The 15803-nt window shown below is 44.3% G+C and overlaps 5 protein-coding genes and 1 pseudogene across 7 annotated transcripts; 5 read left to right on the top strand and 1 right to left on the bottom strand.

The window, feature by feature from the left end:
• Positions 1–5525: 5525 nt before the first annotated feature.
• On the top strand, positions 5526–7658 carry LOC108158297. Of its 3 annotated transcripts, XM_017290540.2 has the most exons (3): positions 5526–5676; positions 5739–7241; positions 7298–7658. In XM_017290540.2, exon 2 carries the CDS (start codon positions 6047–6049, stop codon positions 7223–7225), a length of 1179 nt encoding a protein of 392 aa, XP_017146029.2. In that variant the 5' UTR covers positions 5526–5676; positions 5739–6046; the 3' UTR covers positions 7226–7241; positions 7298–7658. The 3 variants fall into 3 exon arrangements, with proteins under 3 accessions (XP_017146029.2, XP_033242981.1, XP_033242979.1); XM_033387090.1 differs by having other exon boundaries at positions 5526–5647; positions 5739–7658; XM_033387088.1 differs by having other exon boundaries at positions 5739–7658.
• Positions 5594–5993, top strand: LOC117191203. Its single transcript, XM_033396137.1, has 2 exons — positions 5594–5647; positions 5739–5993. The coding sequence occupies exons 1-2, from the start codon at positions 5594–5596 to the stop codon at positions 5991–5993; spliced, it is 309 nt and encodes a 102-aa protein (XP_033252028.1).
• Positions 7238–9432, bottom strand: LOC108158289 (nuclear envelope integral membrane protein 1). The gene has a single exon (XM_017290529.2). It carries the CDS (start codon positions 9326–9328, stop codon positions 7934–7936), a length of 1395 nt encoding a protein of 464 aa, XP_017146018.2. The 5' UTR covers positions 9329–9432; the 3' UTR covers positions 7238–7933.
• Positions 9433–9547: 115 nt separating this feature from the next.
• LOC117191195 lies at positions 9548–12292 on the top strand (annotated as a pseudogene).
• Positions 12293–13365: 1073 nt separating this feature from the next.
• LOC117191186 (nuclear pore complex protein Nup160 homolog) lies at positions 13366–14902 on the top strand. Its single transcript, XM_033396131.1, has 4 exons — positions 13366–13786; positions 13839–14335; positions 14403–14581; positions 14649–14902. Exons 2-4 carry the CDS (start codon positions 14016–14018, stop codon positions 14900–14902), a joined length of 753 nt encoding a protein of 250 aa, XP_033252022.1. The 5' UTR covers positions 13366–13786; positions 13839–14015.
• Positions 14679–15507, top strand: LOC117186378 (nuclear pore complex protein Nup160 homolog). Its single transcript, XM_033387097.1, has 2 exons — positions 14679–15024; positions 15081–15507. Exons 1-2 carry the CDS (start codon positions 14932–14934, stop codon positions 15219–15221), a joined length of 234 nt encoding a protein of 77 aa, XP_033242988.1. The 5' UTR covers positions 14679–14931; the 3' UTR covers positions 15222–15507.
• The last annotated feature ends 296 nt before the right edge of the window (positions 15508–15803 follow it).

The raw sequence follows: 15803 nt of genomic DNA, 5'->3' as shown, positions 1-15803 counted from the left end.
ATTTCAATTCCAAGTTCAAGCTAATTTTTTCTTTATCGCCACTTAACGTACTGACTGGCTTCCTCCCCCCTTGTTTAACAACATTTTGTTTAAAACTTTTATGTGCCAAAGATCGGAGTCGAGAGTCGCGGTGATGTCGAGCTTCAGGCTGATGCTGATGCCGACTGCTGAGTCAATCCAATTCGAACTGAACTGCGCTGAACCGAGCGGTGCGGAGCGGAGCTGATTGCCGGCAATGGCTGGCCAGGCCTGGCCGATCGAGTCCTCAGCAACAGCCTCATCTGCGTATGCAAGCTATTTAGTCGCGACGGCGGCGTGGCGTTGAGGAGGAGGATGGGCAGAACTTTTCTCTTTGTTGTTGGTTCCCTCTGTTGTTGGTATTGTAGAGGAAGTTGACGGGGCCTGGTCCAGCTCCTGCGGAAGGAAGTCGCGCCTGTTCCTCTTTCAGTTCGGACAAAAGACACTTCAGCTTCTGCTTCAGTCTCTGCAGAGTTTCATTCAGCCTAAATGCAAATTAAGGCAAAAGTTGTATTACTCTCTACAGTTCTACGGTTGCATGTGTCTATTTCAATGCATTTGGAGTCCCTTCCATGTGTTGGAAATAATTTCGTTTGGTTTCCTTTTTTTTATTATTGTCGGCTATGCATTGGACGGAAGGCACAGGCACGCCTGCAAGTGTCTTCTGCTGGCTGTACGGGGCAGTGACAGAAACACTTTTAATTGCTTTATTTTCCAGGCACACACACAGGGATCTTCAGCTGTAACGGGAGTGGCATCGGCAGCGAGCGAGCGATCCTTTCCTTTATTTATTACAAACAAATGACAGTCCAAAGTGCTGTCCAAGTATCCACTTACAAGGCATCCAAATTTCGAATTCCATTGCAGTTGTTTACGGTTCGACAATATTGGCCCAGAGTCATTGAAAAGTCACAGATGATTTGGTCCTCCCTGACATGAATGGACATGTGTGTGTACTGTGTGCGGGTTGTGTTTCGGGGGTAGGTATCGAAAGAAATTTCTATATAGTGTATGAGCTGTAAACATGGAAATCAATTGCAAAAGGATAACTGCAAAATGGAATTCGATGGGATCTGTGGATAGAACACATTGCCCTCTTCATCTGCTGTGTGTTTTGTGTAAGTCCCGTTACAACCTATCATAACTCGTAAACGAATCAAAAGGGAAAGACAATAATGTTGTATCTCTGTTGAAAACAACCACAAAATACGAAAATATTAGCACGATCAGTAATGTTGGTTGAAACCCGTATAAATATCCTGGAATGCTTCTAGATTCATACATATACATATGTACATATGTTACATACATCAATCACTAAAGATTGGAGTTCGAGATATAAAATATACTTGTAAACCAAATCTATACTGGAAATATATTGACGTTTTTATGGAAACTTAAGATAAGAAACTAAACTAAACATATGTAAATACAATTTTTCACCAGCTGACCCCCTCCCCCACAAAGCAATTAAAGCATTTCCCATAGCAATAAGGACGAACGGTGTGCGGTGTGTACACTTTTCCATCAGTACATATTACACATGTAAATCGAGGGTGACGGACCTCTAAACCTCAACTTCAACATCAGAAAACTCCACAAATAGCCAGAATGAAGGGAAAACAAGAGTGACACACAAACAGAAAATGCCCAGATTTATATGTAAACGATTGAAAACTGATCAACATATATAATTACAGCACAGAACAAGACGAAATTTTCCATGGGTAACGTGTGAACCGGGGACTGAAACGGGAACGGGAGCGTGATCGTGTGTGTTGTGTCACTCTCAAAAGAGTCTTCTGTGTGTGCCTGTGTTTGTGCGTGTGCGGAGAAAACCCTGAGCTAAATCGGTGGAGATATTAGTAGTATGGGGGGGAATGGGACAGGGGGAAGGGAAACCAAACCGTTGACAACAATTCAAAGATTATGAAAATCTTTGGTCATTGGGTAAAAGCAGAAGAAGGAAGAGACCCGACTAAAACAATGAGCAGCCGAAGGTTAGAAGAGTGCCCAGCGATAAAGCCGGTTGGGAAAAGGAGAGACAAAGAGGGACAGAAGAATGTGGAGTAGGGGATGGGTTATTTTCATATTAACATAATCAATGAAGTATTTTCTAAGGGTTCAACTAAATATCTAAGGCAAAAGGCACGACACACACACACACCATTACTGGGATGAAATACTTGAATGCACTTACGGAAAATCTCCAATCAGCAGCCACGACGACCCCCTACTGATGAGAGCGCTTCGATTTTTTACGGCAATGGGCACACAACTGAACAACATGTGAGTTTGTCTTTAAAAAAAGATACAGAAAGACAGCCAGGCGGACGGATGGACAGCGGGACAGACGATCTGAAGTGATATTTGAGTAAAGGCAAAAGACGACGAACCGAACCCCTCGGTGAAGTGGCAAAACCGACGTGAAACGCTTTCAAATGCCCCGAGCGGGCAAAGGATAATAAACGAACCAGCGATCACTAACGCATATCAATTTGTTTTCGATGGACCTGGACCTGTACCGACACGGAGACGGAGACGAAGGAAACGATTAACGCTAAACACTTGAAATGCCCATCCCCATACCCATCCACATCGCCATTCCCATCCCAAAAAAATTATACAACAATGAGAATACATACTTATAAAGAAGTCCCCGTCATTGGGCATGCCTTATCTGCAGGCACATAAAGTGCCAAAAAATATGGCAAAAGGAAATCGTTTCCTCCTCCTCGTTCGCCTGTCAATGTCAACGTCAAATACGACGTGCGATCCGCTGGAGTTTGGAAATGAAATCGACGAACGGAGATTGTCTCCATGGATAGCAGATAGAGTAATGAGCTAACCCGTCTAAATATTATAAATAATTGGAAATCATAATTCATATGATCCCGCGGTGATCGTGTTTGTGGTGAATGTTCCAAGAGTCTCCTGGACAAAACTAAGAACAATTCTGAGCGAATTCGCGGTTCTGTCAAATATAAAAATAATATAAAAAGCAAAAAGCAAGTACTTACACCCGTTCATAACCGTTCCAAGCTAGGCTTTAAAAAAATAAACGCGGCCTTAAGTATCGTCCTGCAAAGGAGTATGGATATGGGCCTAGCAGACAATCTAACGGCTATTGGCCGTTTCAAATGCCGATTCAGGCATCTTCCAGCTTTGTGTGATGTTACCCATCTGGATACAATTTTTTCCGGCAACACAAAAACACCCTTCTACAATGTTATTCTAAGAAAATTATATGATTCGAGCTTCACGCCGACGAATTGGAGAGACGCATTCGATAATTTGGCGGATTATCACTCAATAGTCCCCGAAGAATATGATCAATATTAACCACCGGAGTTGTTCAACATCGAAAGATGGCTGAAAAATTGTTTTCTATTCCGCGCGCAACCCCATTGGAGCTGAAGGAAGTCAATTTCATTGAGCTCGAAACAATGGGTTTCATTATTAAAAGTTTTGCAGCGGACATTATAAATTATGCATCCAAGATTAGCCAGCCTAATGACCTTCAAGAGGATGCTCTCTATTTTATAGCCCGCTTAGTCGGGACACCGCTTCTTGCACCGAAGAAACCACGTAAAATATCTCTTTTTTTTCCCTACTCTACTGTACTTCCCTGCAATTTTCTAGAGTGCGGTGCGACTGTTGCATACGGACTTTTAAAGATTTTGTAGGCAGCGATTGCGGCTGTTGATGGGGCGACCGATGAGCGATGTCATGCAACAAGGGAACCTTCTACTTTCAGGCATATACGCCAAATCAATCAGAGGATTCGAGACGCTTCGGTGGAAAGGTAGGCATTTCGAACAGATCCACGCTCCAAAACGCAAAAGGGAAGTAAAGTCAAAATTAATTAAATTAAATTAAAGTCAAAGCAATAATGGTTTTAATAACTTGATACTTCCAGACACTTCTTCGAGACGGCTTCACATGTTCGCAAGGCCCCGCCCCCAAAGTAAATATAGTGGATTAGGCCTATTGGGGACACCACTTAAAAAATAACGCACAAAAAACTCCGCCTCTTGGGTGGTTTGGAATGAGTTTTTTTATTTCATGTGTGGTTCTCAATTATTTTTGGCTATGCTTACTGCCCCATTTAATTTCTTCGATGAAGCCGTTAGAGCTCGATAGGTCGAGCAGGTCGGTCGATATGCAAAGCTGTATAGTATATCATTTCAGACTGTGTGTCCAGGGCCATAGGTGCTATGTGGATGCGGGAGTACCATCTTGGTGCGGAAGTACCAATTTGGTGCGAGGGTTCCATTTTGGTATGGTTGACATGTTGGTGCGTCTTCAGGTCGAATCTGAGCTCTCGGCCATGATTATAGCTCGGATCCGGCGTATGGTGCACGGCATACAGATAATTATTTTTCTTTAAAATCAACTCCCAGTGTCTTCACCTGTCAAATGAACGGTTGTTCGGAAGCTGATATTCACTTATGTAAAACTAGATTAAGTTGCCACGAAAGGTAGCAGTAAACTTGTTTACAATAAAATACAAATTTTCCACATGAAAAAAAAAAAAAAAAAGAAAAGATATTCACTTGAATTGCCTCGCCCAAAAGTATGCAACATTTTCCCCAATGATCGACCCGCCAGAATTGAATCGTATTGCTTATCAGATTAATGGAATATAGTGTTATTCGATTTTTTTTAAACATCAATGCAATATTTATTTGAGAAATGAATAATTTTCAATGATAATTATTCCACAAAATAATATTTAGCTCTTACCCGGCGCCACTCTCCACAATCTATCTTTTTCATGTGGGAAATTTGTATTTTATTGTAAACAAGCTTACTGCTACCTTTCCTGTCATTTTAATCTAGTTTTACATGTAAGGGGACAAAAAATTGATCACAGGAGATACATATGTACATACATAAAATTAATGTTACATATATGGATGGGGTATATACATTATTTACATTTATTTATACAAAGTTAATGGAATTTATAGGAGGGATCTAGTAGGGAGATCCAGTGGATGACACCTTTTGAGTCTTCTTTTCCTTGGCGGGGTAATTAGACGTCTGGCTAGCGCATTAGGGTGACCACCAAGCAAAAATTACGTAAAATTCCAAACGCACTTACGTTACATTACGTACACACTCACATTTTATGCTTTGACCTTTTTTGTCTCAATTTTTTTTATAAACAATGCAATAAAAAGGAGTCGTTAAAATTAGTCAATCTTGTAGAAAATTGATTGATCAATCGGCTAAAATTATGTGTTCAAGGCTGAGGGTCCCAGCTAGCTAGTGATAATTAAACGAATATCAAAATCGAGGAATATGATTTGCGATCTGTGACAGAGAACGATTAGTCCATTGTAGACCATTGGATAGTAAACTACACTCCACGAAAATAATCAAAGTTTAAACATTTTTTTAAGTAAAGAGAAAGGATAGGATGTTTCCATAAGAAGAATTGACATACAGTAAAACAAACTCAAGTTGTTCACCGGTTTAAATAGAGGGGCGTTAGGTGGGTTAAGCTCGACCGAGACGTCGCTATTTTCATGTATCACCTGCAGTTCTCAATTAATTAATAACAATAGTCATGGACACCTTGCACGAACTGACTCGCGAAGACATATTGGAGCAATTCAAAAGGGTAAACATCCATTTTCACACAGGACTTATGTATGTTGTCTCATGTAAATGTGTATAATGTAACAGTAATTTTTGTTGTTTGTTTTTTGCAGAGGGAGCTGCATTTGACAAATGCAAAGGAATTGACGCTAGATGAACTACGGGTGATATACAAAGGATTCATTGTGCCGCTGCCGCGCCGCGAGCCACGGGATCGCCGTCCCCAGAAACCCATGGAGATCGATCAGCTAACGGAGCGCATTAAAGTGGTGTCCATGGTTGGAGGCAAGCGACCGATTGCGGAAGAACCCTGTTGCTCCAATCAATCTAGTCATGAAGCCAAGCAAATCAAGATGGACCTCCATTGACCCTTGCCTGGCATCCGCTCGATAAGGCATTTGCCAACTGTGCGCCAGTCGAGATGCATCGTCTGCTGTTAGTCATCGGCCTACTGATCTTGGTGGCTGCCGCCGAAATTTTTCCGGTGGAACCGGACTTGGAAGGCTACCAGGTGATCCTGCGACGTGCTGCCAACAGCGCCGATAAGCTGCAAGTTTTTCAAAGCATTTGGGGAGCTATACGGTCCGACTTTATCGATGATACCGACAAGGTAAAAGGTCTTTACACCCAGCTGGGTAACTTCATACGCACTGATATGCAGTGTACCAGTGGACCCACGGGGCGCTCGGCCTGTGAGTTGCAGCAGGAGGTGCGACGGCACCTGCGGTCACTGATGTCGCAACGCCTGGCCAATCTCATCAATGCCGAGGAGAGCATTCAGTCGTATGGCATGTATGTGGGATCCAGCATAGAACCGTCCCTAGTTCGTGACATCCTAGAGCATACCATCGAAGACGTCTACTTCCACCGGCCGCTGGAGAAGCTCACTCAGCAACTGGACAAGCTGTACACGGACAGGGACGAAGTCAGCTTCAAAATGATGATCGAGGCCCAGCTATCGCTCTTCTGGCGCTACCAGACAATGCACGATAGCAACGAGGCCTTTCTGTTCAACATGGCGCATGCGGTGAGCAAGATCCAGACCCATCACATGTATGCCAGCGTGGACGCGTCGCTGCAACGGCGAGTAGAGGCACTGAATCACAGTCTGCCGCCAGTGCTGGGGGCCCTCTTTCATCCCCAAGGCTTCTGCTTGCTCAGTCGCGATAACCGTGAGTATTTGTATACGACCATCACTGATGACTGGAACTACGGCCTCAACGGACGGCAGGTCTTCACTTGGCATGAGCAGAACTATACGGACTCGGCGGGTCTCATTCGAGCGTTTGTCCAGGAGCAGCACTCCACGCCTGTGTTCTCGCTGCGCAGTGAACTCTTCAAATGGTACTTCTTTGTGGATCCCAGCGAGGGAAATCGCCTGGCTGCGCTTCGTTCGGGCAGTCCCAGCTCCTCGACCAGCTTCTGGACCATCACTTATGTAGAAGATGCCCTCATCTTTCGCCAGCGCGACCTCACACTCTGTGCCGCTGAAATGCTTGACAAGGAACGACGCCTAATCAAGATGCTGCCGGGACAGATGCATACGCCTCCATCACAGGCCTGCCAGTGGCTGCCCGTGGACTGCGCCCCGCCAAAATGAAAGAGATGGCAATAAAGTAAAAATTTTGATTTATTCCGAAAATAATTTCTTTTGTACAATGCAAATTTACAGATGTTCGGGTCCAGTAAAACAATATCCAGAAAGAAAGTTAAGAACTATACCGAGTGGAGCAATACAGTGCGTTTCAGCAAATCATTGTTAAGTAAATGGTTAAATGGCTAAGAAAGTGGTGGTTAATAATTGATTGTATGTATGTGTCTGGTTGAGGTCAGTTATTGAATTAAATCAAGTGTATTTAGTCAGTCAGTCATAAAGTAAGGCGAGATACTCTTTCGCAAAATAATTGTAGAGGTCGGTTCCAATGGCTAGTCGCGAAATATTAAGTAAGTACTCATTTTCGTTTATATGTAGCTATTTGGTACGAGACAATTTTGAAAATTAAATGAAAATGATCGCATGCGTTTTAGGTGTATATCTCTATGACTTCTCCTTATTTGGCATTCACTATAATTAAGCGGCGATCGAAGGAACTTTTTCGTGAATCTGGCAAAACAGCCAATGGTGCGATAAGGTTGAAAAATTAGCATGAAATTCATTCATTTAGCAACCTGAGTGTAAACATTCTTTGAGGGAACGGGAACTTGACCAAAGTACACAAACCCATATCAGAAAATGTAATCTTATCTTAGTCTAATGAGTCTCTTGATTCGTGTGGATCGGCTCTTTTCGTTTTTCTCCTTTTTGGTCTTAATCCTGCTCCGTGTATTCGTCGTCATCGCTATCAGACTCATAGGGCTGCTGGATGTTCGCACGTAGCGTGTCTCGTTGGTAGGCTGGTGAATGGAGCTGGGGCATAGGCGCCCGACGACGATGATCCTGGCTGACGTTGAACCCATGGTTGGACAAGGGCCGGTAGTGCATGCTGCACTGCAGATAGTCCTCGGCCTCGTTCTGGTCGGCAGCCTCCATTGACTCTTCTATGGTGCGTGAGTAGTCCTCGATCTCTTCGTCGAACAAATGTGGTTCCCCATTGGCAAAGAAAGCGAAGCGAATGGGATTTCGCAGGTTGCTCATTATGTTCCACTGCTTGCAGTTGGGGCTGTTGACGAACTCGCGCAGCTGCGCCAGTGACTTTTGTGTCTCGTTTACCGTCTGCTGGTAGTACTCTTCTTCTGTGAGCAGGCGCCGCTTGGGCGGAATGCGGCGTCGATAGAGCGCTTTCCCATATACCACGATCGATTGTGGGAAATAGTATGCCACAAAGACAGAGACTATCAGAAATACAACTCCACTAGAATGCCAGCTACTAAAGTAGGCCAGACCCCCACCAACCGCCTGGAGCAGCCACATGATGATGTTCTGGGAGCGCCGATTCTTAGGTGGGCCGATGCGGTAGCAGACGAGGAATGAGATGAGGCCGGTTATTATCAAATACCAAACCACATAGTCGCGATAGGTCAATAGGATTAGACGCATGTTGTCGGCCAACTGCATGAGTATATATACTCCAATTGTCCAGCCACCAATCAGGACGCCATACATCACGGGACGTCTGGGGAAAAGTTTTGATGTTAAAGAGATGATGAGCAGCAGCGAGCAGCATATACCCAGCACAATGCCAGCCAAATAATAGAATATGCTGTTCTTGGCCAAGGTACGGCTACTGCAGAAGACGAGGACGCCCAAGCCAAACTGTAGAAATCGCCAGACATCGAACTGCGCATGATGGAGTCTCACATTGTAGGGCTGCCTGGAGGAAACACCAATGCACTCGGGTTCAAATGGTGAAAGATGTATCCGTTGACGCTTCTGCGAGAAGAGCGTAAGGCTGAAGAGGGAGCGCTGCTCATTGTAGTGATCCAGCACCTCCTTTGCAGTGCGTCCGCCATATTCGGTATAGTCATCGTTGCCGATGTCCAGAAAGAACTCAACCGTTTCGAATAGACTGAGTAGCGAGGGCGGTTTACCAGGATAGCAGTATGTCCTTAGAGTATTTGGCCCATACTTATTGGCGGTGATATCGATGGATGATTCCGGCGCCAAAAACACTGTGTCCGTAATTGGGGGCGGGGTTGCGGCAGCGCATATCGCCATCAGTGTAAATATAGAAATGGTTCCGCATCTCAGACGTGGCTGGAACATTTTTATGCTCTATAATTCAGATAATTGTTGCAACAAATTAAAATTAATAACTTCGAAATGGAATGAGAGTCGGCGTTGTTGTTGCGTATCGATATCAGATTTATCGCCCCTCAGAAATATACCGAACTACGTGACAAATTTCAAAATATACCGTAAATATACTGCCGAATTATTTGCATTCTTGTTGCATCGCAATTGCAGCAAATTTAACAAAGTCTAATGTCATACAGCTTTAAAGAGTCCCTTAATTTGGCCTATCGTCGTATTTCACTACACTTCCAGATCAATCTATTTCACAAGACGGTGACAGGGCTGCAATTAAAAAAAATAGCATATTAATTACCTATCAGCTATCGATTACAGTTAGGGTTTCAGGGTTGATTTAAGAGAGACCATTATTTAAATTAATTTCTGTCTGTCATGACTGAACAGTCTGCAGGATTCCAATAACTTTGAGATATCTGCTACACAAATAATAAGGTGCAGTACAGAAACCGCTTAATATGTATATTGGTAAGTTTTATTGTGAACAAATCGGTAAAGCAATTACAATTTTTGCTTAAAGGCGGACTAGAAAGTCGGTACTAGAGCTCGCTGAGCTTAGCCTGGATAGATCGCTTGTGAGGAACCACTTGCGTTTGCGAATCAACGACTCGGCTGTGCTCAATGTATCCCTTACGGAGCAGCCCCAAACCATGACACTGTTGGGCTGGTTGTCACTGTGAGCAGTGACCATCGCTATATGTTCCCACTGAAGACGGTTGGAGTAGCTGTGGGCGCTGCTGCTGGGCCAGACGATCTTCAGTCACAATCGATGTTCTATAACGTGACTGAAAAGATCGAAGATCCAAGTACCTACTTTCTTACGGACGGACTCGGAATGCCCACTGTCGCTGCTTCGTTTATGTCGGAGCACGCCCAAATAGCCCACTTTGCTGTGGCCTACCAGAACAAGGTTTTGATCCACGGTATGAACTGTGTCGATGACTCCATTGTGACGCACGAGGTCGAGGAACCGCATCTGATGCCTCGCTTTCTGTACAACCTTGCGGGGCTCTGAGGTGAGTGCCGCAGCTTCTGGGTCAAGCCATACCGATTTAATGTTGTCTTTTTCTGCTATTTTATTAGACGAGCGGACTCTGTGGATGCGGCCAATTACATGTCATTCAGTGAAATCGATGGCACGGCCTATCTTCTGGTTGTTTACAGGAGCAATGAGCTGCGACTCTGGTCAGTGGATACTATGCAGGCAGTATCCACCATTAACTGCTCTGATGGAGGTCAAGGAGCACCAACAGCACAAGGACGTAAGTGTTCGAATTCTAGAATTTCTATCTTTGGAGCTGCTAATGCATATTTGGTTTATTTCTGCAGCACAAACAACTCTCACACAACGATGGGGCTAAGTTTTTTTGCGTGCAACTCGACAAGAATATGACAGATGTTGGTTCCAGAGACATAGAATTGATTATGAAGCACACAGTGGTGAAGCCAGACATGGATCTGATCGACTTTAATGTCACCCTCATACACATCTGTGCGCTCTGGAGCAATGTTGAAGGTGATTTTAATGTCTCCACGATCTATTATGGCTGTAATCAGGCCATTCAAAGGGGTCTTCTGTCCTAGAACCACCACCAGATAGTTATTGTCTCACCATGCAGCAGGGCATCGATCCACGCGAGGCCTACTGCTCGTACATTTTCCATCCGGGTCGATTCGATCGGACTGTGATTACCAAGGCCTTATATGTGAGTATATCTTTGCCGGAAATGTAGATTCATCTATTGTGGATTCCCCCCAAAGGATGTTCCGACGCGTCAACCTGCAGTTTGGTGTTAGGCAGCTGTCGATGACAGTGCTCAAGGAGCGGGTGTACCAGGCTGTCAAGGATGAGATCCAGAAGAAGTTCAAAGAGCTTGTCGTCAGTGATGGAAATCGACACTAGGCTATGGGATCGTGTCTACTCCTGCTGCGAGCCACATCAAGTAATCGGAGCCCATTGGTTTGGTTTTTCCATATTGGGTGCCTCATTAGGCGGCAATCTTTTTCCCTGCTACGTCCATGCGAACTGTGGGAGCATATTCTGCTCATTGGGGAGCAAGCCAAAAATGTGGCCTCGCTGATGGCCCCATTCTTTCGAGACAATCTCACAATGTCGACGGCATTCGCTGAGCTAATAAGGATTATCACTCAGTTGGAAAAGAGCCTCCCAGAGAATGTCAAAATGGAAATGGATAAGAAACCGTATCAGCGAGAGTCGCCCATCGATCTGCCAGAAGCATAGATGATGACTACACTGGCGCCATCCTGCCAATGGACACCGTTCAGAAACTGAAGAACGCGCTACTGCTGCTGAATATTCTTTGTGTGATCGATCCGGATGCACCGCCGCCAAACGGTAGAGCCAATCGCTATAGCTTTATTCATATTATTATTGTTGTATTCTCTATTTTCTTTTTCCATATTATGCCAGGTCCACGCGTTTCCTGCTGCCAACTGGGGCATTGTTTGGCAGCGAATACAGAATATCCATTGTAGCTGAGACGTTCAAACAAATGGCTTTGATACGGTACAATATAAATACAAATATATCCCCCATTTAATCTGCATCTAATTACACTTAATATTGTATCTCCTTTGCAGCATTTCCGTCTGTCGAGATTTACTCATTGACTATAGATTTTGGAGCAGCAATACGATGAGACGGAACAACATTTCCTTACAAAGACTGAGAACTATATGAGATCGTATTACACTCATTTTTGGCTGGCCGTGACACCCATTTCCTCGAATATCCCAGCAGGCTTGTAAGCAAAGAGACCCTGAATCCTTAACATTGAATGATTTATAATCGTGTTCACATTATAGTGACGCTTCCATTCAGCGCCTCAATCGGGCAAAGCTCTTCGAGGGCTAAGCCAACCAGAAGCTGCGGCACTCACCTCAGAGCACCCGCAAGGTTGTACAGAAAGCGAGGCTTCATATCCGGTTCCTTGACCTCGTGCGTCACATTGGAGTCATCGACACAGTTTATAACGTGGAACAAAACCTTGTTCTGGTAGGCCACCGCAAAGTGGGCTACTTGAGCGTGCTCCGACATAAACGAAGCAGCGACAGTGGGCATTCCGAGTCCGTCCGTAAGAAAGTAGGCACTTGGATCGTCGATCTTTTCAGTCACGTCATAGAATATAGATTGTGACTGTAGATCGTCTGGCCCAGCAGCAGCGCCCACGGCTACTCCAACCGTCTTCAGTGGGAACATACAATACCGATGGTCACTGCTCACAGTGACAACCAGCCAAATAGTGTCATGGTTTGGGGCTGCTCCGTAAGGGATACATTGAGCACAGCCGAGTCGTTGATTCGCAAACGCAAGTGGTTCCTCACAAGCGATCTATCCAGGCTAAGCTCAGCGAGCTCTAGTAACGACTTTCTAGTCCGCCTTTAAGCAAAAATTTTAATTGCTTTACCGATTTGTTCACAAAAAAACTTGCCAATATACATATAAAGCGGTTTCTGTACTGCATCTTATTATTTGTGTAGCAATGTCCGCCAGATATCTCAAAGTTATTGGAATCCTGCAGACACTTCACCATCGATAGTATCGAGGGTTTTTCGACTATCATAGTACTATCGAGAATATCAATCTCCCATCTCAAAATTTTGTAAACTTTTTAAGAAGACGATTTCTGGTGATGGCAGTTGGCCATGGGAACCATGGAGTTGTCCCGTCACTATATACAAACATACATATTTTGAAAATTTTTAAACTTGGAAGAACAAGACTTCTGTACATGGGAGGGGGTGGGGTGAACGTGGGAAATGGTATGCCACAAAGCAGACACTATCAGAAATAGAACTCCACTAGAATGCCAGCTACTGAAGTAGGCCAGACCCCCACCAACCGCCTGGAGTAGCCAAGCCAAACTGTAGAAATCGCCAGACATCGAACTAACATCGACATAATTGTTGCAACAAACTAAAATAAATAACTTTGAAATGGAATGAGAGTCGGTGTTGTTGTTGCGTATCGATATCAGATTTATTGACCCTCAGAAATATACCGAGCTACTTGACAAATTTCAAAATATACCGTAAATATACTGCCGAATTATTTGCATTCAAGTTGCATCGCAATTGCAGCAAATTTAACAAAGTCTAATGTCATACAGCTTTAAAGAGTCCCTTAATTTGGCTTATCGTCGTATTTCACTACACTTCCAGATCAATCTATTTCACAAGACGGTGACAGGGCTGCAATTAAAAAAAATAGCATATTAATTACCTATCAGCTATCGATTACAGTTAGGGTTTCAGGGTTGATTTAAGAGAGACCATTATTTAAATTAATTTCTGTCTGTCATGACTGAACAGTCTGCAGGATTCCAATAACTTTGAGATATCTGCTACACAAATAATAAGGTGCAGTACAGAAACCGCTTAATATGTATATTGGTAAGTTTTATTGTGAACAAATCGGTAAAGCAATTACAATTTTTGCTTAAAGGCGGACTAGAAAGTCGGTACTAGAGCTCGCTGAGCTTAGCCTGGATAGATCGCTTGTGAGGAACCACTTGCGTTTGCGAATCAACGACTCGGCTGTGCTCAATGTATCCCTTACGGAGCAGCCCCAAACCATGACACTGTTGGGCTGGTTGTCACTGTGAGCAGTGACCATCGCTATATGTTCCCACTGAAGATGGTTGGAGTAGCTGTGGGCGCTGCTGCTGGGCCAGACGATCTTCAGTCACAATCGATGTTCTATAACGTGACTGAAAAGATCGAAGATCCAAGTACCTACTTTCTTACGGACGGACTTGGAATGCCCACTGTCGCTGCTTCGTTAATGTCGGAGCACGCCCAAATAGCCCACTTTGCTGTGGCCTACCAGAACAAGGTTTTGATCCACGGTATGAACTGTGTCGATGACTCCATTGTGACGCACGAGGTCGAGGAACCGCATCTGATGCCTCGCTTTCTGTACAACCTTGCGGGGGCTCTGAGGTGAGTGCCGCAGCTTCTGGGTCAAGCCATACCGATTTAATGTTGTCTTTTTCTGCTATTTTATTAGACGAGCGGACTCTGTGGATGCGGCCAATTACATGTCATTCAGTGAAATCGATGGCACGGCCTATCTTCTGGTTGTTTACAGGAGCAATGAGCTGCGACTCTGGTCAGTGGATACTATGCAGGCAGTATCCACCATTAACTGCTCTGATGGAGGTCAAGGAGCACCAACAGCACAAGGACGTAAGTGTTCGAATTCTAGAATTTCTATCTTTGGAGCTGCTAATGCATATTTGGTTTATTTCTGCAGCACAAACAACTCTCACACAACGATGGGCTAAGTTTTTTTGCGTGCAACTCGACAAGAATATGACAGATGTTGGTTCCAGAGACATAGAATTGATTATGAAGCACACAGTGGTGAAGCCAGACATGGATCTGATCGACTTTAATGTCACCCTCATACACATCTGTGCGCTCTGGAGCAATGTTGAAGGTGATTTTAATGTCTCCACGATCTATTATGGCTGTAATCAGGCCATTCAAAGGGGTCTTCTGTCCTAGAACCACCACCAGATAGTTATTGTCTCACCATGCAGCAGGGCATCGATCCACGCGAGGCCTACTGCTCGTACATTTTCCATCCGGGTCGATTCGATCGGACTGTGATTACCAAGGCCTTATATGTGAGTATAACTTTGCCGGAAATGTAGATTCATCTATTGTGGATTCCCCCCAAAGGATGTTCCGACGCGTCAACCTGCAGTTTGATGTTAGGCAGCTGTCGATGACAGTGCTCAAGGAGCGGGTGTACCAGGCTGTCAAGGATGAGATCCAGAAGAAGTTCAAAGAGCTTGTCGTCAGTGATGGAAATCGCCACTAGGCTATGGGATCGTGTCTACTCCTGCTGCGAGCCACATCAAGTAATCGGAGCCCATTGGTTTGGTTTTTCCATATTGGGTGCCTCATTAGGCGGCAATCTTTTTCCCTGCTACGTCCATGCGAACTGTGGGAGCATATTCTGCTCATTGGGGAGCAAGCCAACAATGTGGCCTCGCTGATGGCCCCATTCTTTCGAGACAATCTCACAATGTCGACGGCATTCGCTGAGCTAATAAGGATTATCATTCAGTTGGAAAAGACCCTCCCAGAGAATGTCAAAATGGAAATGGATAAGAAACTGTATCAGCGAGAGTCGCCCATCGATCTGCCAGAAGCATAGATGATTGTCTCCATGGATAGCAGATAGAGTAATGAGCTAACCCGTCTAAATATTATAAATAATTGGAAATCATAATTCATATGATCCCGCGGTGATCGTGTTTGTGGTGAATGTTCCAAGAGTCTCCTGGACAAAACTAAGAACAATTCTGAGCGAATTCGCGGTTCTGTCAAATATAAAAATAATATAAAAAGTTGATTTTTAAAACCAACCGATTTTTCTTAAAAAATTTGTTAGCAAGAC

Source organism: Drosophila miranda, chromosome XL, assembly GCF_003369915.1.
Source record: "Drosophila miranda strain MSH22 chromosome XL, D.miranda_PacBio2.1, whole genome shotgun sequence".
In the NCBI taxonomy this organism is placed as follows: Eukaryota; Metazoa; Arthropoda; class Insecta; order Diptera; family Drosophilidae; genus Drosophila; species Drosophila miranda.
Note: the sequence above shows the minus strand (reverse complement) of the source record. Positions and strands in the feature narration are given on the sequence as shown.

Coding starts and splice junctions, on each gene's coding strand:
- LOC117191203 (XM_033396137.1), top strand. CDS start 5,594: ATGGACACCTTGCACGAACTGACTCGCGAAGACATATTGGAGCAATTC. Junction 5,648..5,738: donor TATTGGAGCAATTCAAAAGG/GTAAACATCCAT, acceptor TGTTTTTTGCAG/AGGGAGCTGCATTTGACAAA.
- LOC108158297 (XM_033387090.1), top strand. CDS start 6,047: ATGCATCGTCTGCTGTTAGTCATCGGCCTACTGATCTTGGTGGCTGCC.
- LOC108158289 (XM_017290529.2), bottom strand. CDS start 9,328: ATGTTCCAGCCACGTCTGAGATGCGGAACCATTTCTATATTTACACTG.
- LOC117191186 (XM_033396131.1), top strand. CDS start 14,016: ATGTTCCCACTGAAGATGGTTGGAGTAGCTGTGGGCGCTGCTGCTGGG. Junction 14,336..14,402: donor AACCTTGCGGGGGCTCTGAG/GTGAGTGCCGCA, acceptor CTATTTTATTAG/ACGAGCGGACTCTGTGGATG. Junction 14,582..14,648: donor AGCACCAACAGCACAAGGAC/GTAAGTGTTCGA, acceptor TTATTTCTGCAG/CACAAACAACTCTCACACAA.
- LOC117186378 (XM_033387097.1), top strand. CDS start 14,932: ATGCAGCAGGGCATCGATCCACGCGAGGCCTACTGCTCGTACATTTTC. Junction 15,025..15,080: donor TGATTACCAAGGCCTTATAT/GTGAGTATAACT, acceptor TCCCCCCAAAGG/ATGTTCCGACGCGTCAACCT.